Source organism: Hippichthys cyanospilos, chromosome 6 (assembly GCF_059441005.1).
Source record: "Hippichthys cyanospilos isolate Australia breed blue-spotted pipefish chromosome 6, RoL_Hcya_1.0, whole genome shotgun sequence".
NCBI lineage: Eukaryota > Metazoa > Chordata > Actinopteri > Syngnathiformes > Syngnathidae > Hippichthys > Hippichthys cyanospilos.
In genome coordinates this window covers 22,866,514-22,894,356 of record NC_142374.1, presented here as the reverse complement: position 1 = coordinate 22,894,356, position 27,843 = coordinate 22,866,514, and the positions used below count along the sequence as shown (strand labels likewise).

The 27,843-nt window shown below is 42.1% G+C and overlaps 1 protein-coding gene across 1 annotated transcript; it reads left to right on the top strand.

Moving 5' to 3' along the window:
* Window positions 1-678: 678 nt before the first annotated feature.
* Window positions 679-27,420, top strand: nuak1b (NUAK family, SNF1-like kinase, 1b). The gene is made up of 8 exons (XM_088417379.1): window positions 679-1,788; window positions 10,660-10,780; window positions 17,665-17,816; window positions 19,638-19,703; window positions 19,787-19,906; window positions 22,314-22,446; window positions 22,748-23,836; window positions 24,719-27,420. Exons 1-7 carry the CDS (start codon window positions 1,510-1,512, stop codon window positions 23,809-23,811), a joined length of 1,935 nt encoding a protein of 644 aa, XP_088273505.1. The 5' UTR covers window positions 679-1,509; the 3' UTR covers window positions 23,812-23,836; window positions 24,719-27,420.
* Window positions 27,421-27,843: the final 423 nt, after the last annotated feature.

Genomic DNA, 27,843 nt, shown 5'->3' with positions numbered 1-27,843 from the left:
TGTCTTTATTTCATTTACCTCAGTGTTTGGATCGTTACTTTATAAAACTAATTACTGTAACTCATTACCTGTTAAACAAAGTACAGTAACTGAGTAGGTAATTGAATTACTTCATAATAAGATTAACTTCACCAGCTAAAATAACTATTTAAACAGGGATCTTCTAGTCCTGCAGATACTGTTAAAAATGTCATGCACCCCCTAAAATGCCCAATGTTCCACCAGGGGTATTGGTACCCCCATTTGAGAACCACAACGTGACTTAAAACTGCTCAAATCTGAATCTTAATAGAACAGGACCTTACCCCAAACCAGAACAGCCAGTATAATACAAATAGCGATAAATTGCTTCATGTTCCAATTAATATGCTCTCAATTTAAAAATTACACAAATATTGGCAGCAACTCTCTTAAAATGTCACATACCCCCTAAGTACCTTCACGTACTCCCGCTTGAGAGCCACTTGAACCCGAAATGCATTCTAAATATCACATTCGAAACTTTGTGAACGCATGAATTCTTCGCAGCAGATGGATGAATGCTGCGGAAAGGGGGTCTGCAGGAGAGTCGCCAGCTCCCCCCCTGCTCATCAGCTGCGGCGGTTTCGGAGATCAGAGGCAGAGAAAGAGGAGGGAGGAAAGAGAGAGAGAGGGAGCGCTCACAAAGGAGGAGGAAAGAGAGAGAGAGGGAGCGCTCACAAAGGAGGAGGAAGACGGCAAAGGAAGATGACTGCGCAAGCCCCGCCCACCGGCCTCGAATCCTTCCTTCCTTTACGTTGAGTAAAGAAAAGAAAAAAGCGAGGGACAAGCAGCAGAAACAAGCAGACGAAGTCGAGGGAGGGAGTCCGCCAGCCAGCCAGCCAGAAAGCCAGCCAAACGACCATGGCAGTATCCCCAGCGTCTCCGCTACAGATCGCGTCCGAGCAGCGCACACGTCAATCCACTTCGACCCCGGCACGGATCTCGCTGGCGCACGGCGACACGCAGCCGAGTCCGGATGAATGAGCAAACATGAGGGTCATCTTTATCCTAAACGCCGGTTTCGTCGCAGCTTTCTCGCCTTGTCGACGTGAGTCGGTGATGTTGGCAGCGTTCAGGAGTTTAGATGATGCGAGCGAGCCCCAAATGACACACGGACAGACCTTACTAATCGATTGAGGAGTAGCCCATGCGATATATTTATTATACGAAGCTCGTTTTAGACTATATATCAACTTGAAATCGAATGATCGTCCGAGTTAATATAATACGTTATTATTACGCAACCGATAGCCTTTTTAAGTAGATAAACGTCATTTCTGTAGACTTTTTTTGTGTGCTAAGTAGATGATTAAGACGTGAACATGACAGTGAACTCGAAATGTTTGCTTCCACGTGGACGAATATGACAAGTAGCTCGTTTGTTATTCCTTGTAATTTATTTATTTATTATTACTATTATTAGGCCTATAAGTATTACTGCATATTAACTTCTTATTGCTAGCTAGCGGGTGACGTTAGATTATTGCGATGGAGAAAGCGTACTTGGCGTCCCGCCGGGGGGCGAGCCGCTCGGAGCCCCCCAGGGGCCAAAGCTGCGGGGGCGAAGCCCGAGTCCTCCCACCGCCGCCCGCCGGACGCTCGCCCGAAGAGAGCCCGGTGGCCGGCGATGGAGGTCGGAGGAACCCCGGCGTGAAGAAACATCATCACAAGCACAACCTCAAGCACCGCTACGAGCTGCTGGAGACGCTGGGGAGGGGCACGTACGGCAAAGTCAAAAAAGCCATCGAACGCCACTCAGGCAGAGAGGTAACGCATCACACGTGCACGATCGCTTACTGTAACATGCACGCGTTTCACCTATACTGTAACATGCACGGCGTTTCACCTAGTATATAGTTTCTTTTTTTATGATTTTTTTACTGCCTACATTTGAAAACAAATACAGTACTCGTACTTTTGAACACCTTGTGATGGGGAGAGCAAAAGACAATTGTTGAGATCTAGATTGATTCAAATCTTAGGGTCCGAAAGGGCAAAAAAAAAAAAAAGGGACAGAGCATGCATGGCAGGATCTTGTTAACCGGGAAGCAGTAAAGAAGATAGCCTTATCTGTAATTGTTTGATGTTGTCTGCAAGAATGATTTGATTCAAATGCTTTGAATCATGTGCCAGCCCCAAAACCACAAGTCTCTGGCATGCAAAAATTTCCATCTGAAATAAATCCACACAGATTTGGGTAAATCCACACATATTTTAGTAAGGTGGTGCTTTTCAACTATCATTAGCTAATTTGTCATTTTTTTTATATTACTTTTGTCTGTTCACAAGGTTAACCAGGCTATGGGAGCATATTTTGATACCATTAAAGTCCAGCCAACAGCAGCTAGCTCTTAAGAAAATTATTGAGTGGAATTCATATTATTTTCAGTTCTAGTACTGTATGAATTAATGAATGAGGAACTTTATTGAGTGCAATGTTTTTTTTTTCATTCTGCTGAGTCACCCAAGCAAGTATTATATAATATATCTTTATATTGTGCTTTCCCAGCTGCTGCAGTTTAAACAAAACGATTTACCATGTATATAACAAAAACAAACAAGCAAACAATACAACAGAACACGCAACATAAAACAGTGACATCGCAATCATAAACACTACTACACTACTACATATGTGTGTTGTTTGGCGTAGTTATAGAAACAATGGTTTGTTATTCACAGTATATATATATATATATATATATATATATATATATATATATATATATATATATATATATATATATATATATATATATATATATATATATATATATATAATAGGAAAAGTACATGTTTACTTTCAAATTATGAGCAAATTAATTGCAACATGATGCAACTCTTGCTTCATTGACTCCTTTGCAAATAATTGTATGCCTGTATTATGTTAAGCTTTATACGAATGCATTGTCACTAGTTGCACAACTTTCCAGCAAACGAGCCAGAAATAGATGATGTTAGGTGTTCTGTATTTTAGAGTTATTGAGTAAAATACCAGCCACTGCCTTATGGGATAAGCTGAAAGTCCAATAACTTTTGCAAATACATACTTTTCGGTTTGTACAGTACTTCTTTTGTTTAAGTGATGAACCAATTACAAATGTTTTTTTGTATTTCTGTTTTATTACATCGTGTGAGTACTTTTGCAAACGTTGGTAACGTTTCTCATCTGCATATACACACCCCCTCGCTGCAGGGAATCCTCCCCCCATGCTCAAAAGCCAAAAGGCCCACGGGGCCAACTACAAACAGACCTGTGCCCATGCAGGGTCCCCACCACTGTGTGCCCCCCCCCAGCAACACAATCTCATTGACTTGTTCACTCATTGGCCACTTCATTAGGTACACCTGCACCTGCAAAGAGAGTAAAATGCAATCGACATATATAAAAGTTCACTGGTTGTCTTCCACTTGGTGTGTGCCACTGTGCTTATGTCAAAACATAGGAAAGGTAAAGTTACCCCCCCCCCCCCCACCCCACCGTTGTTTGTTTTTCAAAACACATTGCCCGTCCTTGACGACAGCCTCATCACATTTGTGATGTATGATATTCCAACAGACCCATATGTCTGATCATCTCCATGTGTGGCAAAATTTGACCCCGCACACCCAACCTGGCAGGACACGAGGAACTTTCCATGCACTGAGAATACCGAGAGGGGAACTAAATATAGGTCACTCGTGTGCCCCCCCCCTCGCCACCACCAATACTACATAGCCCCCGGCCATGTCTCCATGGTTGAGTTTGTTTTGTTATTGACGTTGCCGCAGCTTCACTGTGACATGTTTTGCTCATTAAATTGCACAACGTATAATATACTTGCGGTATCTCATGCAGATAGTGAATGAGCTCATGTTTGGCTTAAAGGGAGTCGTCCTGTGATTACTTATTCGAAAGCTGCGCTCACGGGCGAGTTAAATTATTTTTTTTTTAAATGATGCGAATGAATGTCAGCACAATTTTTTTCTCATTCAAATAATTTTACACTCAATAACTCCCTTTTTTTTTAGACTTAAATGATTTGATTGTCATTCGCGTGTCTACAAATCTGAAAATATGGGGGAGTGAATTATGAACAGTTCCAAATACCTTTCTGTCAGAAAGAAAAAAAAAAGCCTACTAGAACACCTGAGCTTGATTTGTGATTATGTGTGTGATGACTCATCTAACATGAGTTTAATCCTAAACCGCAATAGTTAGTTGTTGATTTTTACTTCCACTCTCAAAGTGGTTTCATTTTCTTCAGTTGAGTCTTTTTAATCGGTCAGATTAAGGGAAGAAAACGTTTTTGCAGAGACAAAATGGACAGCGGACACAAATGAATAAGATGGGTGTGTAGACTTTTTTTACCCACTGTACTATACACTTTCAAATTATTCATTTCACATATTTGCAAGTCGGGTTAATAATGAGACATGAACAATTCAGATTAATATTGCTTTTTTTGGTGGGGTGTGAATTAGGCAGCAAAATCCAGTTTTTATCCCTTTCAGGCGGTGGCCATTTTGCCACTCGCTGTTGACTGGAAATGATATCACAATGGCTCAGATAATGACCAATCATGGCTCATCTTACATCAACCCTGAGCTACTGTGATGTCATCTTCAGTTGACAGCTGGTGACAAAATGGCCACCCCCTGAAATTGGTGAATATCCCTTCTTATATCGTAATACACAACCACAAAATTACTCAGAATGCCGTTTTTTTTTTCTAATGGAACCTGTTAGAACATATTATTGTAAAGAGCAATTTTAGATCGGAATAACAATTAACCTACTCAAGTCTTTACAACGATTATCCATGTGCTTCTCGTTAAAATGTGCCTGACTTCTGAACCCGATGACCGCTTGTGACGGATACCGCAGAAGTAGTAGTAAGTCTGTCGATGGATGAGAAGAGCGCGGAAAGGTCTGCTGACACTTTAGCAAGCACGATGACACACGGGCACAGTCGCCACATCTGCCAAAGTACAAATGAGCTATTGTCTGCTTTGATCTCGGTGGCCATATGGCAAGAATGGCAAAATCAAGCTGAAGCCCAACGCAGCGCGATTAATTATGGGGGATCGTATTGACACGCGCCTATGGTATCTGGATTCTATTTCACGTTTTTATGAAGTAGCAATATGGGCGTGTGTGTTAATATGGCATCTGTCATCAAGATGACTGACTCGGTTGAAAAGGTTGCGGTGAGAGCAAGTGACAAATGAAAGGAACAGTCACAGCAGGGAACTGAAGGGACTCCGAGCTGATCCTTGCCAAGGCTGCGATCAAATGCTGTTTCAGGAGATCCACCCTTTCTGATATGATATTAGCACGATATTTTATACACAGTATATTTTTTTCCCTAAAGGTCAGGGAGCAAAGATTTCACACGGTTTGTTAAAATGAATTGTTAATATGATTTCAAATGCATACACGTCACATCTAGGAAGTCCTCAAACCAGAGTTTGGGTAAAATTAGGTTTTAATTACACATCTACGAACCTAACGAAAAGTAATGCATCACAGGCCTAGTGACTTCATCCACCGCTAGGGCTACCGGATGTGATTTTACACTAAAGAAACCTTCAGCAACAGACGGTGCTAATATTTTGTGAAGCAGTCCTAAAATCTTAATTCAGTCTTATGTGATGTCACAGCTCTGGAAATACCCCAAAACATTGTGGCGTATGATTCAAACTGCAGAGGACAGATTAAGATCAAACGGCTGTATACATGCTATCTAGTCACATTTTTTACTGCTATGCTTTCTAAAGGGCTTTTAGAGGTCTCAAGAAAAAAAACGTGTCAATTATTGCTCCCTGATTTTAAAGATTCTAGGATACATTGCTCCAAGAATACAAATTTCCACTAGATAAGGCACAAAACAAAACATGAAAGCCGTGGTCCTGGATTCGTCCAGCAGGTCGCTGGACTTGTGAAAATAAACAATAGAGAACAATAATACAAGATGGAATCACTACAATTGAGTTAGGACTCAAGGTCCAAATGTGTGTAAAGATGCAAGACATCCCAAACAAAGATCCGTCACTGCAGTCCGTCGCAGTTAGGCCGTCATTCCCAACACGTAATTCTGTAGCCGTCCAGTCTTAAGTGGAATCAAAAATCGGTGGATCACTTATCAAATGAGGACAAATTGTTCCGCCGTATTTAAAAATATTTTTGGTTTCAAAAGTCTGGTGATATTAGACGCTGGGAGGAATCATAGCGCAGTTCTAAAAGCTTGCGAATTGGTACGTAGCCGCTGAACTGGAACGCAGCCATCAAGTAATGAGGGATAATGTTCCACTACAGTCCTTTATAAACGTAATGAAGGTTAGAAAGGGCTGGTAAATACCACACACCGCTCCTTCTCCTGATCTGATGTATCACTGCCCCACTTGTTCCCATCGTAAGTGAACTGCAACCGGGCGGAAAGATCCGCCATCCGCATTTTTGTCCAGATGTGCACCAAAACCTTTATTTGCTCTGGACTGGTGTAAACCACTTTTGGTCTGGAAATCAGTCACAGTATGCACCCGATCAACCGCAAAATTCGATCAGCGCATAACATATAAAACGCGGGCTAAGAGGTCGACCCCCTCAAGGAGAGCCTCTCTTCTAACCATAACAACATTATATTCGTACAATCTTAAAGCATCACATTACATCACCGCTCAACAATGGAGAGGTACGGGAAAGGGAAAACGCCGACATTCCTGCGCTCCGTGCAGCGCCGTTGATGAGGTATTACGATCTTTGGCTCGTTCGGGAATTCATTTCTCCGTTAAGAGCGACGGGCCCCTTCCTCCCCCTCGCCGGCAACTGTGACTCAAGCCCGATACGATACATAAGAGCCGCCGGGGATCTTTGGAAAACACGGGGATGGGCGAACCGCCGATGAATCTTTCATCCGTTTTAATGGTCTGAGAAAGAACGAGAAGATGTGAGGCTCCATTGAAGCGACGCGCCGACTTCAAACGGCCCGCCGTCAACCAGGCGGGGGGGTCGGCCCCCGTACCTGGCAGGGGCCGCGGGGTAGCGCCCGTTAACTGTGAGTGACAGTGATAGGGGTTCCACTTAAGGACAAGCGGAGCCGTGTCAGCCAGCTGGCAAGTGGACGGTCTGCGGTCCTGTTTAATGATCCGCATCGGGGTCAGGGCGGGAGAACATGAGGAGATACACAACAGATACCTGGCTCGCTCTCAAGGTCCTTTTGTGGGCCTTCGGGCCCTTTCAACGGGTTAGCGTTGCGGCGCCGAATTAGGATCATTACGGCTCAAGATGGACTACGCCCTGTTTAAAAAAAAAAAAAGACGAAAGAATGCTGGCTCTGCTTTGCATGCAACCTTTATAGGTCGTTACTCAGGTATTTCCTAAATTAGTGAATTCCTGATTTAATAAAACCAGGAGGATGACTCACTTTCTGCCCAGATAAAAACGCTCGTAAATCTAATGCGGTAAAAAGGAGAAAGACAAACAACTTTTACTAATTGTGAACATAGCGCCTCGGACCCCTGGGGCTCCATCTTGTTTATTATACTTATAATTTCTTTCGATTCTATGTAATCAAGGAATTCCCTGGAATAGAACCGTTCCGGTTTGGGGTTATTTTTATTGATGTACACGGTAATTAGCTTGGCACCGGCTACTGACTGTGGTTTCGGCTGCTTGGAATATAAAGCAGGGTTCCTCGGAAGACTCGTGCAAAGATAGCAGGGGACAAAAGTTTAAACTAACAAATGAACGGACCTTGGAGCGCCTTCATCAAAGCAACGCCGCGACTGCCCGCAAGAATGTTTAGGCTGCAATTACGGTGACATGTGCACGACTGTATATTTTATCGGTTTATTTGGAGTAGCCTCTCATTTAAGGCTCGCATATAGGCTTGAGGATTGGAACGCGCCCCACGGTAGCATCGCCGCAGCGGCTTGACCTCCGCGTTGGCAAGTCACTCACTCGGTCCTCCTTTTCCAGATTCCTCCTCAGAAAGAAAAAAAATGGCTCCGTAGACCAAGCTTTCAAAAAGGAGGCCAAAGCTTCTTTTTTTTTTCCTTCCCCAAAATGGAACGACTAAAAATAAACGTGGTGAATTACTGTCCTTTCAAGGACTCTGACAGGTGAGGAAACACTGCCAGAGATTTTGCATCATCCTCAGACCCTCTTCGCCAAAATGACCTATTTTTAATATCCCCCTGAGACTCGGCCACTTTTGTGTCCATCTTGTCCAGCAAAAGTTAAATCATCTTCAAGCACGAGACATCGTTGGAAAGGTCGGAATGTCCTCTATTCAGCACACTAGGACTTAGTCGTGTAGCTCCAATTGCTCAAAAGATAGAGACCAAAACTCATGTCCACTACATTAGCCACAAATGCAATCGAATGTATTCTAGATGAGGTCCATCTGGAGGAGTAAAAACAATAAGTGGTTCACGAGGCTTCATTTTTCCACCACTAACTGATTCTAAGATACGTCTGATAACTTTATTTCGACCGATAGAAATGTCACAGATACTAGTACCAAGTACCGACTGGTTCGCTGGTTGTTTTCTTAAGTTAGAGCAGATGTTTGCAAACGTCTTATTTTGACTACGACAAAAGATAATCAGTTTGTTTCTCATGAAGAACTACAAAACCTAATAACTATTCAGTGTGAAATCAGGATTTTAACCATTTAAGTTAAAAAAAAAGACTCCAAACAATACTCGATGATTGAAATACCCGTCCATCCATTTGATTATCATTTAGTTTGCGATTAATTAATTTTGACAGCTTTACATCCCATCCAAACACATGCGGCATCATTGGAATGTCCAGGATGTCCTCTGCTGAGCACACCAGGATTGTAAGGTAGTTCCAATAAGTGCAAAGATATAAACGCCCTGAAAATGTCCACTGCCGTTGACTTAAACGAATAGGTCTCAGGAAGTTTTGGAACCCCCCCCCCCCTTGTGCATCATCCCTCCCCACTCATCCCATCAGGCCACACTGACTAATACCTGGTTAAATATAGTCTGGGGGAGGGGGGCGACAAAAAACTACAAAGCAAGCATCCATTATGGCCCCCCACGCGCCAGAACCTTCATTTAAAAAGAGTAAATTACACTGCGCCAATGACGCCTCTGCTTCTGACTCATCTTTGCGTCTGTGTCAGCAGACGATAGGGTCAAAGAACGCCATGCCGTGACAAAAGGACCACTCGGAGGAGTGCGTCAAATTTCTTTCCTTAATCAGCCAATGCGGTAACAGAACAGGACAATGAATACCTCACACAAGTCGGTGTAAAGTCCACTGATAAGCTTATGCAATGATTATTTTGTTGTCATACAGCAATGCAGTGTTGTGGTTTTCTGTTTGTATACATTGTCGGCATTGCGTGATTACGTTTGTTCAGTGAACGTCGGAGAAAACTACCTTGAGTTCCGGTTTATTAGACGAGAGCATGGAGTGAATCAGCAGACTCAAATTGAGTAGTGAATTAAAAGGAAGGCGTCAAACGCATAATAGCATATTGTCATCAAGGAGGAAGTGTCTGCATGTTTTAGCTAGTAATAAGCAATAATAATAGCAATAAGTTAATGAACGTCGTCTAGGGAGTTTATCTACACCTGTGTCATAACTTCTATTTACTTCTTACGCCCTGCTCGAGTTTAGTTTGGACAATATTAAATCCCTCCTTTGTTAGCTTAGGGCTAGGCTAGCAAATGCAACAGACTTGACAAGGAGGGATTTACAGATTTACTTAACCCTTGTTGCGGTATTTTGTTCAATCTTGTGGTATTTACATCAAAGATATTTCAAAACACAGGAAAAGTTTGGCTTTTTGCGCCTCAGAGACACTTTAAAATCAAAACCGCAAGAAAACGCCAATTCATATCTAAGGTGTGAAATGCCACACGTCAAACGTTTATCTTTCTACGGTAAAATTCTGCAGAATATTGTGTCACTGGAAAACATTGTCCTCTGGCAAGCTGATGGTAAAAATGAAAAATATCTTATTTTAACTAACTTTATTGAGCCATTTTCAGCATTATTTTACCTATTTCCACAAATCACCATTTAAAAGGGAAGTCATTAAAAACAAATCATTACAATAATATATTCTGTGTGGGCTTGACCGGTCTAATCACAGCATTATGATTAATACTGCATTTTTGAATATGAATTAAACCACAAAATCTACTCACTTTTGTCAAAAAAGAGTTGCGCAAGGCTTAGGTAAGGACCAAGCATGGTTCAGCTGAACATCACATGACCAAACACAGTAAAGAGGTAAGCCGTGATAGGTTGTAACCTGAGCAACTATGATATCATTTTCACTTGAATGTTGACTTCCCTTTTAAAAGGTTTCTCTTTGGTCCACGTTTGTGTCCGCTGGTGTGTCCAATAAAGGGAATTGCATGCCACCCAAACACATGAGACATAATTGGAACGGCCAGGATTAAACCTACTGAAGATGCCAGGACATAATAGAGTAGCTCCATTGAGTCAAAAGATATAGATAGACCAAAAACAAACGTCCACTAGAGTGGACACAAATAAATAGGCTGCGTCTCAGGAGGATATGATATCAGCGTATGTAAACATCCTAGAATGTTTTGTCATCATTCTACTTTTAGCTGTTTGGCTGATGAAAGGCCTTGTATTCTTCACAGGTGGCCATCAAGTCGATTCGAAAGGAGAAGATCAAGGACGAGCAGGACATGGTCCACATCCGCCGTGAGATCGAAATCATGTCATCACTCCGCCACCCGCATATCATCTCTATATACGAAGGTGAGCATCAAGCCGTATGCGCCCGTATAAGACAAATCGGCACGTATGTTTTGACGTGCCGCTGCCATTAACCCGTTCAATCCCAAAGACGTATTTTTACGCATTTTACAAGCGTCTTAGACACTCGTATTTATTTGTCCAGAAAATATATCGAGAGGCTGTAAGACTCTTTATAATGACGTAAAAATACATCTTTGGGATTGAATGGGTTAAAAAAAAACATATTTCCATTCGGCCCTGAGAATTTTGGCCTTTGTGTGCACGTGCGGCGGAGAGGCCGGGCATTCCGAGGGATTGCCTCTCCCACATCTGAGAGGTCTCATCCTCGGTCTTGATCTCCGGGCCAGACATCTGCTGACGCTTAAAAGACAACTGCAGCTGGGAAGCAGACTGCACTTGTGAAAGTTGCACGTGTTCCATCTTTATGCGTGTGCGTCTGCCTATAGCCAGTCGTGTGCAATCCTAGGCTTGACCTCCGTCACCCGGGCCTGCACACTGTCTAACTGCGGTCCGCTGCTCATGCTGAGAAAAAGCGAGGAAAGACCTTAAGTCGTTCCCCAGAGCGATGTCAGCATCCATCTACCCCGGGAAGCGACTCTTTAAATATCAAAACCTTGAAGGCAGGTCATGCTAAGGGCACGCCGCATTTGTAATAGCGTATCTCTTCCCCACTGTGCAAAAAAAAATAAAAAATACAAGCGTGCATACATTGGCGTTTAAACAACATTTCTGATGCAGCAAATTTCCCGTCTGTCTTTTCAGCCAATCGGAAACACATTACGACTGCTCTGTTCCCGCGTATAATGGAAAAACAAAGCTTTCGCACGCAAATGCTGACATTTGAAATTCAAGATGCTTTTACAGTGTCTGCTAAAGCCTTAACAGTGTGTAAAAAAGCGCTACTGAAAGTAGGGATTGTCTGGTCCGGTCCGCTGTATCAGTATAGAGTCCGATCCAGGCCAAAATGACTGGATTGTTTTTGCTAGAACTCGGGATGGGTCAGGTATCGGTATCAGCGGTGGAAGCAGCTTTGTTTCAAAGTATCGGTACTCACGACCATAGCTGATACCAAGATACAGTAAGATGTCTGCTTGGGGACATTTTTTTACAATCAAGAATTAGAAATGAATTTCTTGCAGTTCTTGGAAAATGCGTTATTGGGATTTTACTTAGGGAGACCCAGCCTCTTCGTTTGTGTCAACTTTTGTGTCCGATTTGTCTCAGGAAGACGGCAGAGTTGATTGCATTCCACACAATGAGACACCATTGAGGACAGGGTGTCCTCTACTGAGTATACTAAGAGGTTGTAGGGTAGCTCTAATGACTCAAAAGATAAAGAGAAAAAAAATAAATGTCCACTACAGTGGACACAAATGAATAGGAAAGCTAGGATAGGTATGCCTTTAAAATTGTCATTTTGTCGTTATTGTTTTTTGGTTTTTTGTTTTTTTCATCAGTATTTGGTGTCGGAATCGGTGACAACTGAAGAATTGAGTACTTGAGCTGGTATTGGTCAGAAAAATTATCTTTAACATAAGCCCATACTCAAGCCCTCTTTAAAAAAACATGCTAAATAACATTTTTCTTTGCGCATTTTTCCAATGCCATTTTTCTGTGCGTATTTCTGCGTCCTGTGGATTATTTCAGTATCAATTTACAATGTAGGGAACCAAAATTTGTCAGCCCAGATAAAACCGATTGTTTACATTTATCTGTTTGTTTACATTTATCTGTCAGTGGCAGTGAATGAGTTTACTTAATGCCGACTCAGGATTTATTTTTTTTTTTTTACCTCGTAACAGTCAATGGTAGTGAATAAATCAAGTCATTGGTAACCATAATAAACACCTTTCACCATTTAGCTAATTTTCACATTTTTGAAATGACAGTTTCATCAAACAAATTTGATTTACTACCCAGCCCTACTCAGAATATTTTATCTGTCTAAAAGTACCCGATCCGGCCCGCACCATGTGTTTTTGAAACACCTCCCCCCAGAGATCGCAATTAATGGCGAGTGTAAAAGGCCGAACAATTCCCATTGAATTCTTTCAACATATTGCTCACAGTCCATCATTCCTCATTATGCACCGCCGCCCGTTAAAAAGTCACACGGCGCAGCAGCGCCAGGCGCTCTAGCTTGATTTGTGACCCGCGGCTATTTTTATGCCCGCGTCAACGCGGCGGTTCTTGACAGCTGCCCCCCCGCTACAATGGCTGGCAGCCTCTTACGTGCCGGGCGCCAAACTGGTCCAACCGCTGTCCTTTTGTTGCCTTTCAAAGTCCCCAGGTTGTTATCTGTAAAGCGCACACAACAAACAGCGCTGTTTGTGGTGGGAGCGTGCCAGCAGGCAGTCAACTCAAGGGGCTGAAGTGCAGCTGTGTTATAAACTCCCCGAGCGCCACTCCCGACGCGGCGGGCACCCTTGTGCCCTCGCTGAGCAAATGTAAACGAGGCCCCCCAATTTTGTGTGACCGCCGACAGTCTTTTCGATTGCTCCCTGCGCAGTCTTGCGTCAAGAAAAGTCCTGTGAAGACACTTTCGTTTACCGCACCCTTCCCGCATTTTGCGCCCACGGGATACTGTGCGGAGCTTTTAACAGAGGATTTGTTGTACTTCAGTGCCGCCCTTATTTATTTTGTTTTTTTTAAAAGGCCCCAAAACCCATAGTGTTGTAAATGCACAAATTGCTACATGCAAGTGAAATGTTTAGGAGACATTAACTCATTCACTCCCAAAAACGTTTTTATACTTTTTTTTTAAGAGTCCAGAAATGTAATACCAAGTGTCTATTTATATATATGTTTTAATTTTTCTCTGTTGGGCTTGGGGGGGTCTAAAATAGGCTCGTAGTGAATGTGTGAAGAACAACCCTAACACCACCCACGCCACTTCAAAAGTAGCCAAATATTAGAATTCTTTAGCAGTATTCTGTGACTTTTAAATTCAGTACCAGCCTATTTTAGACCCTCTTCAAGCCCAACAGAGAAAAACACAGACAAATTAAAAAAAAAAAAAAAAAAAAAAAAAAAATATATATATATATATATATATATATATATATATATATATATATATATATATATGTATATATATATATATGTATATATATATATATGTATATATGTGTGTGTGTGTTATATATATATATATATATATATATATATATATATATATATATATATATATATATACATGTGTGTGTGTGTTTATATATATATATATATATATATATATATATATATATATATATATATATATATATATATATATATATATATATACATGTGGGTGTGTGTTTGTGTGTTGAATTTCTGGAATCCTTAAAAAATAAATAAGTAAATAAATAAAAAAGTTTTTCATCGTGAATAAGTTAAAGTGTGGGAGTCCACGAGTCTAAATTCTTTCTTTTTTTTATTTTGTTTAATATTAATTGCACAGGTGTCATTTTGACCGAATTTTGAGCTTCAAAAAGCGCAAAAAACTCCTTCAAAAACTCCTCACAAACAAACTGGGTGTCTGCAGGGTATTAAAACCTCTAAAAATAAGTCTTGAATCCAACCCTCTGATTTTAAGGTCTTAAAATGTCTAAAATGATCATAAAAAGGTCTTGAATACAATTCTGAAAGGTCTACTTTTTAAAAACATAGATATAGACATAAACATAGATAAAGCCGACGTTTTAGAATGAGGAAACACGGATGACAAAGGACGAACTCGGCTGGGCATTGTCGTCGCTAGTTAAGGGAGCGCGTTAGGTCGTTTCACGCATTTTGCACTTCAACAATGGACGTTAATGAGTCGGATGGAACCGGTGAGCAAAGCTCAGTTGAGTGATAGTTATGTAAGCCGGGTAATTAGTCGGGCGAGCGAGGTCAAAGGTAAACAGGAGTACAAGCTGAGAATGTGCACATCAAGAGCAACTCCAGCGGGTCAGGTCACGGCGCATGTCAGGCCAGGTCACGGCGCCATCCACCAATCAGAAGCCCCGATGTCCTCACCCCTCCACCACATCCCGCCTGTGACTTCCGAAGCGTCCAGACAGTCAATCAGGGAGCATTACCATCACTCAGCAACTGTGTGTTTTTGCAGAGGATTATATCTTTAAAAGGACCCCGGGAAAGGGGGGGGTCAGGCTATGAAGGTGCTCACTCAAGGGTGCGGGAAAGTTGAGCCCCTCACCCCTTGTGACCCCGCTGTGTGGGAAAAAAAAAGCAGGCCGGGGAATATGGAGCAACACGGCAGCCGCTGTTGTTGCCATCTTGGCAGTTTTACACTTTCGCCTTCTTAATTAGCGAAGCCACCGATTTTAAATGATACACCAGATGACAAAACCATGTTTGTTTTGTTTTGTTTTGGGAGGATACAATGTCTATACAGGCAATACATATAAATGAAATATAATACATACTATAATATACATACAGTATTTATACTGTAATTTTCAGACTATAAGCCACAACTTTTTTCTCGTGATTTGAGACCTGCGCCTTAAAGTCCGGTGCGAATTATCTGCAGTTTTGTTTGTTTTTTCTAGCCACCAGGAGACAATTCTCCGGTAAAGCAAATGTGTGTATCTGTTCAAGGAGAGAAAAAAAATCAACTCTTTACCACTTAACATTGGTTTCGTTCTTTAAAATGAAATCAGCCGATTCCTTTTTTGATATGGTGTTTTGTCCGATTACAACTGCTCAAGTGTTAGCAATTTAAAGGGCTGATGCAACAGATCCACAACAACCCCTCCCAATTATAAAAAATAAACAATAAACATGTGGTGCTGAAAGTTGTTATTGCAATAAATAGAAGATTTAAGTCGCTCTTGGCAATTAATGAGTTAAACACAGCAGTCTGGCACATAAAAAGCCAATTTTTTTTCTTCTTGATCAATCACGGCTCAGTTTGTGAACGTCACATGGCCAAACCAGGAAAACACATGAAGTATTTATTTTACATGAACAATAATTTAGCTATTAAATTACCGCATTTTCCGCACTATAAGGCGCACCGGATTATAAGGCACACCCTCAATTAATGACATATTTTAAAACTTTTTCCATATATAGGGCGCACCGGATTATAAGGTGCACCCTCAATTAAGGACGTATTTTAAAAAAAATTCAATCACAATATAGTAATACTTAAAGTAAAAACAATATCTCTAAACTCTCAATAGCATAAAAACTCAATGTCAATATGAGCAACCTTGTTCAAGTGTAAACACACAAAAGAAACAGGAAAAGCTTATTTTATCACTTCATTCCCCATCTACGAATCCCAATCTCAATATTGATCCACATATAAGGCGCACCTGATTATAAGGCGCACCATCAGCTTTTAAAAAAAATAAGGCTTTTAGGTGCACCTTATATAAGAAATACCAACTTTTTACTACTGAAAATGGCAAGATAAGTTGAGCGTTCCTTTAAATGAAAATGGACTTGACTTTCTTAGTGACACCTACACTATATTGTTGCACCGCATTATTATCCAATCCTTCATACGAGGCTATCGTACGAACGGCTCGGTTGGAGAATGTGGGAGTGTGTTGAGAAATGTGGTGACATGATGTTGATGTGCGATGTGTCAAGGGCATCGCTTGACACAGCGGCAGAGCGTCTGTTTGAGAACTCCTTTGGCGGGTCCGCTTTGGCTGACCCGCTGTCCCTGAGGAGCACTCTTGATTGCGTTAGCAGTCCCTCCCTCCTCTGGTGGGGCCAGACTCGAGAAGTGGGCTTCAGTGTAATGTGGTATTCCCGTTTAAAAGGCGTTTTTGGACGTGTCTACAATGCAATCATCTCATCTGTTCCTAATATATATCCTCCTGAGAATCAGCCCATTCGTTTGCGTCCACTCTAGTGGACATTTGTTTTTGATCTATAGCTTTGGACTCATTGGAGCTATCCTACTAAGACCCGATGTGCTCGCTAGAAGATATCCCGGCCTTTCCGATGATGTGTCATATGTTTGGGTTGGATGCAATTCACTTTGCCGTCTTGCTGACAGATAAAATGGACGCAACGGTGGACACAGGCCGGGTCTAAGGAGGATATATAAATAAAATTTCATTGAAGGAATTATGGGAGCTGCAAATGAGGAGTCAACTTTTTTTTGGCAAATCTTTTCAAATGTTCTAACAAAAACATTCAAACGTATTTGTAAGTATGTTAAATGTATTGCAATAAGTCTGAATGTACTTGGAGGCTGTTATCGCCATTTTTTGTTTTCTTTTCTGTTTTGGACTTGTTTTTTTGAGTTGTGGGGTTTTGTTCACATGTTTGAGTTCATGTTTTTGTTCCCCTGCCGGTGTCTCGTCAGTGTGATTGCGTCCAATTGTCCGCGTTACCTTGCTTCCTTTGCCTTGGCCGATCAGCTCCCTGTTCCAATTGTGTCTTGTTCAGGTGCTCCTTGTCGTCTCGTCAGTTTTGAGCGGATTTAGTTCCCTGTTTACTTTCAGTTCTTGTCGGGTCATTGTCAAAGTGTTATTGTCGATGTGGATGTTGTCGTGCTGTTGAGTTCGTTGGCATCGTTAGTTATCGCGCTGTGTTTTCAAGAGTTCAAGTCCAGTCCTCTGTAGTAAGTTTGACCCGACGGGTTACACAAGCTGAGTTTTGACGCACAGATGTACATTTCTATGTCGGACCTCTTCTTACAATAATTACTGTAAGGGGACAAGCTAGAGGGCGCACGTGACTGCTAACTGGAGCTCGTGTTAGCTGAGGTTGTTATGGCATTATTTTCAATAAAAGAAGCGAGCAGGCCGAACCAACGTCCGAGTTCATCGTCATGCATGAGTTTGGAGATGCATTGAAGTTTTCTGTCTTGCTGACACAAAACGGACACACATGGGACACGCTTTGACCTAATCCTTCTGATCCCTCCTCAGTGTTTGAGAACAAAGACAAGATCGTGATCGTCATGGAGTACGCCAGCAAGGGCGAGCTGTACGACTACATCAGCGAGCGGCGGCGCCTGAGCGAGCGAGAGACGCGTCACTTCTTTCGGCAGATCGTCTCCGCCGTGCACCATTGCCACAAGGTCAGAAACCTGGCACGGAGTCTGCATTTCCTTCCTCTTTGCTTGCACACATCCGTGTGTGCTTTTCAGGCTCTAGAATGTGTAACATTCACCATGCACCTCCAAATCGGGCCGTCCTCTATTGACAGTTAAATCCGCGAGCCTTTTACACTGTATGCTTTTCTTGGCGCTTGCTACGAGGGAGTCATCTGTTTCTCAGTGAAGATGGAACACAGGCCAGTTTAATTCAGGCTTATTCGCTCTGATTACAGCAGCGGCCAGACCCCCGCGTTAGTTCTGTCCTCATCTGACACACCGCTTCGAGGTGTTTCCGGATACCCCGCGAAAGCCGGCCCAGATTTAACTCCGGCCCCGCCCGCGTCAAAACCTTTTTTCGCACCTCGGTAATTCCCGTCAGACTCGCGGGGCTCCGTTGGATGGGCTTCCCTCTTGTCACGCCTCTCCTCAGTTGGAGATAAGGATGATGTCATGGCCCCCAGATAGGAGAGTCCCTCACAGAGAATGAGTTCCATCCTCACCGGGCGGGGCAGTGACTCACTGCCAAACATTCGGCCAATGGGAGAGCGTCACGCAGACGTGGCCCTCTGGGAGTGTGACTTAAGCCCCCCGGTGTCTCAGTATATGGTGAAAATATCGTTCTCTCGGGCTGGAAATTATAGGCCGGCGCAGTGGTGACAAAGCCACAGCAGATGTCTACATGAAGACACCAGACAATGATAGAGTCGGTTTCACTTCAGGGTAAACCGTCTCTTTATAGAACAAAAATAAAAAACTCTGTGAGAAATGACATGGGAATGCTGAGCTTACACAATGAAAAGATACTTTGACTGGATGCATGCTTCAAAGACACGTCAACGAAGGTCACAATACCCGTCAGTAATTGTGAGCTCAATCGTGGAATGAGTTGAACTTGTACGTAAGATTTGGAGATCCTGCATAGTATTCTTTTAAAAAATCAGGTATTGGGATAAACATGAAAAAATACACGGTTGTGTAAAAAGTGATCAGTAGGAACGGCAACTATGTCAGCCGAGTCATTTACGTGTATTATAAACTAACTTTAAAAAGTCGGACGGCATTCACGATGGAGCTACCGCTAATAGCTGACAGCAGGCATTTTCTGATCAAACAATCATTAAGTCTTTTTTTTTTTTTTTTAACTCATTCAATTCCAAGACATTTTTACATCTTATAAGAGTCCAGAGATTTGGCCCGGTACTTCGATTTTTTTTTTTGAAGGAGTCTTTTAAAATGTATTTTAGTGCTAAAGTAATCGACACTTTAGTACATTACCTAAAGTAATTGTTTACTTTAGTATTTAATTTCTTCACGTATTTGGAAAAAGATCAAAAAGAGAGACAGCTGCACAAATGACTTTGAATAGTCTATAAAAAGAGAAACTATTCGGAATATCACTTTTCTCTCATCGCTGAGAAGTCAATAAAGGAGAAGACCCTCTGACTGTAGCTTTTTGTCATCGTCTTTATCCCATTTACAAGTTTTTTTTGCAGTTTATCACAGTACTATTTTGAAGTGTAAACCCATTTAACTCATTCAATCCCAAAGACGTATTTTCATGTATTTTTCAGAAATCATACGACATTCATTCTTTAGTCACTTTATTTATTTGTACATGCAGAAAGCTTTTTGGGACAATTTTGAGAGAGAAAAAAAATCCTGTAAATTCATTTCCAGCGTTTGAATTTCTGAACTGTAAAACAGTGGAAACTGTTAAACAGTGGAAAAGTCAAATTTGAAGTGACGGTGTCATTTTCTTGCCGCCAGCTTGTCTTTTGACATTTTTTGTGTCTCTTCTTTCAGAACGGCGTCGTGCACAGGGATCTGAAACTGGAAAACGTGCTACTGGATGAAAACTGTAATATTAAGGTAACCTTTAAAAAAAAAGAAAAAGAAAAAATCTCTCCAACTGATTCACGAGCAGCGGATAAACGCCAGCGACGCATTTGCAGATTGCTGACTTCGGCCTGTCCAACCTCTACCACAAAGACAAGCTGCTGCAAACGTTTTGCGGCAGCCCGCTCTACGCTTCACCAGAGATCGTCAACGGGAGGCCGTACCGCGGGCCGGAGGTGAGCGCCAATGACGCAAAGGCTATAAACTGCCTTTGCCTGTTTCCATTTGAGAAAGCCATCATCCCGCTTAGCTCTCAGGGGTAAATCTCACAAAATCGTTAACACCTTTGGAATCATCTCCATTAGCGTCGCCTTTGCACAAACAGGAGTGTTGGCCTTATTTGCAGCTCTTTGATGGGTTTAGCGGTCGAAAAAAGTGCCTGGGCCCAAATCCTGTCTTCTTCACTCCCCCGCCCTGGCTTCAAATATCTTTTGATGTGAGAAAGCGGAGGAGAGATGTTGCTCACCTTCCTTGCTTTTAGTCTAATTGGACTGGAATGAGCAGCGTAGCCTCAAAGAGCGATGGTGGTCACATGGTGAAAATGTCAAAGCGGTACGGTATACCATACAGTAAGGAGTTTGGAGCCAAATAGCTTCCAAAGATATGAAATGTATTCAAATTCCATTTTACGTCGTCTGCATTTATTAGTCCTTTTCCTGTTAACTTGGGGGTCTTCTTTCATGCATTTCATTCTTTCAATGCATCAATGTACAAAATAGATGTCAGTAATTGTCAGTTCCAATATATATATATATATATATATATATATATATATATATATATATATATATATATATATATATATATATATATATATATATATATATATATATATATATATATATATATATATTGTTCATAATGGCAATGTGTGTGGACAGGTTTATTAAGGTTATTTATTAAGGTTTATTGTGAAGTTGGCCTACTGACAACATTTTGTGGTGTGTTTTACTGTCATGCTGAACATTCACAAGCAAAACATTCTCACGTGTACTTCATTGCATAAGTCAAAAACGGCCAAAAGAAAATAGATTTTGTGCTACGCGGGGATGAAACATCATGGAATCTCGTGAAATCTATCTCATCCCGACCATTAGAAAAAAAAAACATCAAAAGAAATATAAACATTCATGTTCCAATTGATTTGCTCTTAATTTGACAAAAAAAAACTTGTAATCTTCTTGCCACGGCATTAAAAAGCAACAAACTAGATTTGCTAATACTTGCAAAAAACACCTCCCGAATTCCTCCATGTACCCCCATTGGAGAACCAATGGACTAAATTACTTTCACTTACATAAAACAAAAGACGGGAGGAATCTTTCCCTTTTAAGTCCCCGTCCCGAAACCCAAGCTTTCCACTTTCCCGTAATTCACTATAATTTCCTTGAGAGTCCTAAAAAACCACCGCGGTCCGACCTTCAATGAAAATTACACATCCACGGTTCGTCTCAGGCCGCAAATTACAGCAAAGGCATTGTCCAAAATAGCACACAACAATAGAGCGCGCCCTCATTCGCCCTCAGCGACGGCCCAAAAGCTAAGAGAGCGCGACGCATTCTTGGTGTGAGTCCAGAGCCTTGGAGGAAGTCTCTTATCTAATTTCCTCTTTGTAGACCTCGCGCGAGGACTTCGGAGGAGAACATTCCTCCGATTCTCCACTCCCCCCCACCCACTCAACACTTAGCAAACGCAACGCCTGTCACGCTTGTCGGCGAATGGCAGCCGGTCACCGGCGGCATCTCTGCCGCTCGCATCTACGCTCCCACGTCGTCCCCCCGCACCTCATCATACCCCCGACGCCAAGTCTTACGTAACCGCGTACTTGCGTTGGCTCGGTGGTCGCAAAGTACTTGACTGCGAGGGGAGGAAAGGATTTATCTAGATGGAAAGGAGCCGTTTCCCACCGCCGCTCGTCACGAATACCGCGACGCTGCGATGCTTCGCCGCCGGCCTCTCCCAGCCGTCGAAAAGCCACCCGAGCGCTTATTAACGTCAGCATAATCTCCCAGGCGTAACTCAAGGGTCTGTTCTGATGCTAGGCAGTGCTGAGTTCTTTCCACGACATTTACTTCAATGCCATGAGTCATTAATCACGTAAAGACCACTAAGTCGCAGTTGCGTAACGTAGCATTTCTTGGATTAGCCACATGCATAGGTACAGTAAAAGTAAACCCGCAATTTTGTGTTACTCCGGCGCTTCTCGATTATATTTTGCAAAGCCCCCCCCCCAGGAAACAGAAAACCGTTCGCACGCACCTACTCGCTACGCCGATTATAAAAGGGATCGTTATCGATGAAAATTGTATACGTATATCTAAATCTGAATCCATTTTCACATTCACAAAAGCAATTGAAATCAACATTCAAAAACTGTTACCTGCTTTTTTTAGACAGATTACAGGTTAGTCTAAAACTGAAAAAAGTGCATCAAAGTGCTTGAATTAAAAAAAAAAAGACATTTCCCTTCCACTCAAATTCACTTGCGTCAGCTACTGGCATTTTTTTGCGCTTTTATAGATAGTGACGGCGTTTTACGGAATACGTGTTCTAAACAGATGGACTTGTTTGGTGTTTTCCCAGGTGGACAGCTGGGCACTGGGGGTGCTGTTGTACACGCTGGTGTACGGAACCATGCCATTTGACGGCGGCGACCACAAGAACCTCATTCGCCAGATTAGCAATGGCGAATACAAAGAACCCACGCAATCCTCAGGTACTACGCGCATAGGTGTCAAGCTCCAGTCCTCGAGGGCCGGTATCCTGCATGTTTTTTTTTTTAATCCAAATAAGGATCATTTTCAAGCTCCTGCGGCGATTGCTATTAAGAGAATCATTTGAATCTGCTGTGTTGGAGGGGAGAAAAGTGGAAAACGTGCAGGATACCGGCCCTCAAGGACTGGAGTCTGACACCAGTGTACTACGGGAGCCGCATTATTCACACACATAAAGACCGAAATGTCCATAAGTATGTTTTTTTAGTTAACCTCCTACATTTTTGTGTCCTTTTTGTTCAGATGCGCGGGGTTTGATTCGCTGGATGCTAATGGTGAACCCCGAGCGGCGAGCCACCGTGGAGGACATCGCCAATCACTGGTGGGTGAACTGGGGCTGGAAGAACAGCGTGTGCGACTGCGACGCCCAACGGGACCGCGGCGGCTCGCCCATGCTGGCCCGCTTCATCGACTGGCAGAACCGCACTGAGCCACGCGGTCCCGCCGCCCTGCCGCAGCTCCTGCGCCAGAGGCCCAAGAAATCCAAGAAGGAGAACGCGGGAGAAGGCGGCCAGGCGGACGGTGGCGCCGAAGACAAACCGGGACTGAAGAGACCCAAAGGCATCCTGAAGACCAGGGTGACGGGGGAGCAGCAGCAGTCCGGCGCGGAAGAGGGCCGGGCGGCCGGGCCCGAACAGGCGGAAGGCGGCGGCGAAGCCTCCAGTCCGGATCGAGAAGAAGACGAAGAAACGCCTTTCGGGGGAGGCTCGCCGGCAAAGATGGTCCCCACCCTGCCCAAAAAGGGCATCTTGAAGAACAACCAACAACGGGAATCAGGGTACTACTCCTCCCCCGAGCGCAGCGAGTCCTCAGAGCTCCTGGGCGGAGCCAGCATGACTCTCCTCGCCACCTCGCCACCCAAAAGAGCCATGGGGAGAAAAGGCATCTTGAAGCGCAACGGCAAGTACTCCACGTACAGCGGCCCCCCTTCGGCCGCCGCCCTGGCGGCCGCCGGAGCCCTCGGCGAGCCCCCTTCCGCCGCCGACTCGGGCCTGTCGCGCAGCCAGAGTCGCCCGTCCAGCATGGTCGGCGAGGACGGCGCCGACAAGTCGGCGGAGTGGCACCCCTCCGCGCCGCACCTGCGCCCCAACATCCGAGCGTGCGTGTCGGCCGAGAACCTGCTGCACCTCGCCAACTTCGCCGGCTTCCAGCCCGCGCCCGCCGCTCTCCAGGGCCCCAAATTCGCCCGGGCCAACCGAAGCAAAGGCTCCCCGCAGGACAATGGCAGCTTCTCGTTGCTGGGGGACTTGGAGGACATGACTCAGGTGTACCAGCAAGCCCTGGACATCAGCAGCAACCTCACGTAACGCATGGGACAGGAAGCACAACTCGGTGTGTATTTGTTTGTGTAGGTGAAGCGTTAACGACCGGTGTGTTACTGGGAATCATATTTCGTGCGGTTTTCCGAATAAGGCTGAAAAAAAAGGCTCGGTATCATCCCCAAAACAATGGTTTACTTGAAAACTGTCAGTTATCAAGTTAAAACCGATCTTTGACGTCAATGGCAGTAAATGAGTTAACGTATTTACCGCCCAGTTAACATGGGCCATCGATGGCAGTCAATGGGTTAAAATGGATTTTTGACGTTTATAGCCGTTAATGGCAATGAATGAGTTCCCAGCCCACTTCAAATAGATTTTTGACATCTATAGCCGTTAATGGCAATGAATGAGTTACCAGCCCACTTCAAATAGATTTTTGACGTCTATAGCCGTCAGCGGCAGTGAATGAGTTAAGATTCACTACCAGTCCAGTTCAAATAGATCTTTGACGTCCATAGTCGTCAATGGCAATAAATTAGTTCATTCTTTCTCAGTTTAAACGAATCGTTGATGTCTATGGCAGTGAATGAGGTCAAATGGAGCTGACGTCTATATACGTCATTGGCAGTGAATGAGTTAACATTCTCCTTAATCTTGTTGCAACATGGAAATATGCAGCGCCAGTCAAAAGTTTAGAAACATCTTAAAATTAGATGCCAACTAGAAAATTAATCACATTTTTTTACTAAAAAGTTTCTTTGTGCATTTTTCCATTTTTCCGTGTTTATTGCTGCATCATCTGGATTATTTCAGTATCAATTTACAATCTAGGAACCCCCAAATTTTTTTTAAAGGTGTTCCCAAACTTTTGACTGGTTCTGTATCTCAAAATGCTGTGAAATGTTCCCGTTTATAACCTCTAAAACCTAATTGTTTTTGTTTTGTGTTGCAGCGACGCGCTCCCGTCGAGTACACACTCAAGTGCACTTCTCAGGCCAGTGGAATATCCGTCACACACACACATGCCACCCAAGTGTGTTTGCACCCCCCCCCCCCCCCCCCAAAAAAAAAAAAAAATCTGGTCATTCGTTTACAAAAGCACCTTAAAGAACTCACACAGAGCACACAGGCTTTTGTGATCTTGACCCCTTTTCTTTGGAAGACAGGATTAAAAAAAAAAAAAGAAACAAAAACAAACCAGGGTTTTATTCCAAAAAGTTGCTGATTTATTTATTGATATTTGTGTGGCTTTTTTTTTTTATGTTATCGTTGTGCAAAACTTGACGGACGTTTGCAGTTACTGGAGTCCAAACTCTGTGCGGATCTAACATTTAGACTTTTTTTTTTTTTTTAATGATAAACTGACCATATATCGATATGTGTGCTTTAAATGTTCATAAAACGCAGAAAGGGAAATCGGAACTCATTGGAACGATAACGCTATCGATATTGAACAATTTTGTCTGACAGTTGGTGGGAAATATGTAGGAAGTGCCTTTTATTTTGTCATCATTTTGTCATTTCCTACAAAATCAAGCCAAATTATTTTTATGTCTATGAAGACTTTTGCCTGATGTATTTTGGTTTGCCTTGAGTGGCTGCTGCCCCCTAAAGGCCTGGAGGCGTAAATGCCGTCGGATTGTTTGGCTCATTTAAAAGTATGAGTCCATTTTCATTTTTCCAAAGACTTTTTTTTTTTTTTTTTTGTAAACTAGTTAATATTTTGACCCAAAGCAGCAGGTTTAGAAAATAGATTGTCAATTATGAGAACTACAGTTGGCTAATTTGAATTTCCCGTTTTTCTAGCAAATGTTTAATTTGCTTAATTTGTCGCTGAGATTTTGGCACCTGAACTAAAAATGACAAAATGGGAGTTAGCCCCCTTCAGTCCTTCGTGGCCTAATTGCTTTGGTAAAATGTTTGCACCTGAACTAAAAATGACAAAACAGGAGTTAGCCCACTTTAGTCCTTTCTGACCTAATTTTTTGCCAAATATTTTGCTTAATTTGTCACAAAAATTTTTGCATCTGAGCTAAAAATGATAAAACGTGAATTAGCGCTATTTAGCCCTTAGTGGCTACATTTTTTTGCCAAATGTTTCTATACCTGAATTAAAAACGATAAAACGTGAATTAGCCCTATTTAGCCCCTAATGGCTTAATTTTTCGCCAAACATGTTTGTACCTGAATTAAAAACAACAAAACGGGAGTTAGCCCACTTTAGTTCTTAGCAGCTTAACTTTCATAACTTTACCAGCTAGCTAAACTAGCTAGCGTTTTGTTCAAACCTGCTGCTGACTCGGCCAAACGTTGGGCCTGCTATGTCAAGCTAGCGCAGTTAGCCGGATGTTATTTGACAGGAAGTTGATCAGAAAGAAGAGAGGGAAGTGAAACGAGGAACGTTGTGGGATTTGTCGTCTGTAGAAGGACTTGCGATGTAGTTTGAAATAGACTAGCGAAAGTTATTTAGAAAGTAGACTGAATTTTATCCAACCAAAGACGCGAGCGAGCTTTGACATTATTTACCGGGGGCGTTATTATCGCGCCCTTATTTGGAGGCTGTGGCACTGGTCCAAAAAAACAAAACAAAAAAAAAAACTGACACATTGTGTATCGTATCTCATTCTATTGCCTTTTCATTGTTGTATTTTTATTATTATTGTTAACTGGATTTACAGTGATCAAATTATACTATGTTAGTATTTTTTTTCTCTTATTATGCTTCTGTTTTTGATTTTACAAAATATAAGAACTTTTTTTCTCTTTTCTTATAGCAAGGCTGGAAATTAGTTTTTTGATTAATTTCGGTAAATTTAGTCAGTTTTTCACTCTCTGTTGCTTCACCGCCACCTTGAAAAAAAATCATTTTAAAAAAAAAGGAAATTAAAAATGTATTTACCAAAGTGCACGTGTCGAAAATGCGGGAAGAACACAAAGATGATGACAACGTGTGATGAAGAAACTGGAATAATGTCTGTTAAGTGAGCGGGAAGTGGAATCATAGGAAAACTTGACTGGATTTTGTTCTTAGAATGATAAGAAATGTTGTATTATGTTATTTAAGTATTCTTTCTTATTTGGTGGCTCATTACTCTTGTTGCCATGGTTTTTATTTTTGTTTTGGGTGATCTCGGACTGCCAAGGTGGATTAAGTTCTGTGCCTTTGGTATTTTCTATGTACTTTTTTTTTTTGATAATGCAAATGATTATCAACGTGGTTTTTATACTTGTATTTATTGGTGATCAAGCCATTTACACATCATGCTTTTTGAATCCGCATTGGTGATGGAAAAATCAAATGAAGCCTCATGAAGCACTTGTGATTTTTTTTTTTTTTTTTTAATCCTATAGACGGATCTATTGGTTGAAATATAAAGACTAGTGCAATGGAAATGGATTACATTTGCGCTGCAATTCTTTTAAAGCAAGGTTGCCACCTAGAGGAGATAAGAAGTATTACAAGTGGTTCATGAGGCTTCATTTCCCCATCACTCGTCAGCATCATCTCATTGTGAAGGCAACAAATCCAGTTCAACTTGTGCGACAGCTGTTAAAATGTCGTACTTTTTTTTTTTTTTTTTTTTACGGTTCGGCACAATGATCTGTAATGTTGGAACAACAAATCATAAATCAATAAACGGATCTGGAACGACATACGTTGTCTTGTTGTCTTTGTTTAATTTTGTGCAACTTTTGATGGAATTGCCCTTACGATCGATTAGTCGACCGATTAATCGAATAATCGGATAACGTTTCTGATTGCATTGAAATGTGTTACAAAACCATTTTCTGTGTTTCAGATTATTTACCAATTATTGTTTGTGTTGATGTTTAATCATTAAAAGAAGGCAACACAGTTCGGATAACATTTCTGTTCAAGAAGGTGTAAAACAAAACCATTTTCCCCCATTTAGGGATTGTATTGTTTATTTTGTATTGTTTGATTGTTTTTTTTTTTAAATCAACAAGTTAGATGAATAATCTGATTAAATTTCTGATTAAAATCAAGTATATTATGAAACCATTTCCCTGTTTTTTTACTACCAATGTTTAATATTTATAGTTGTATTAATATTT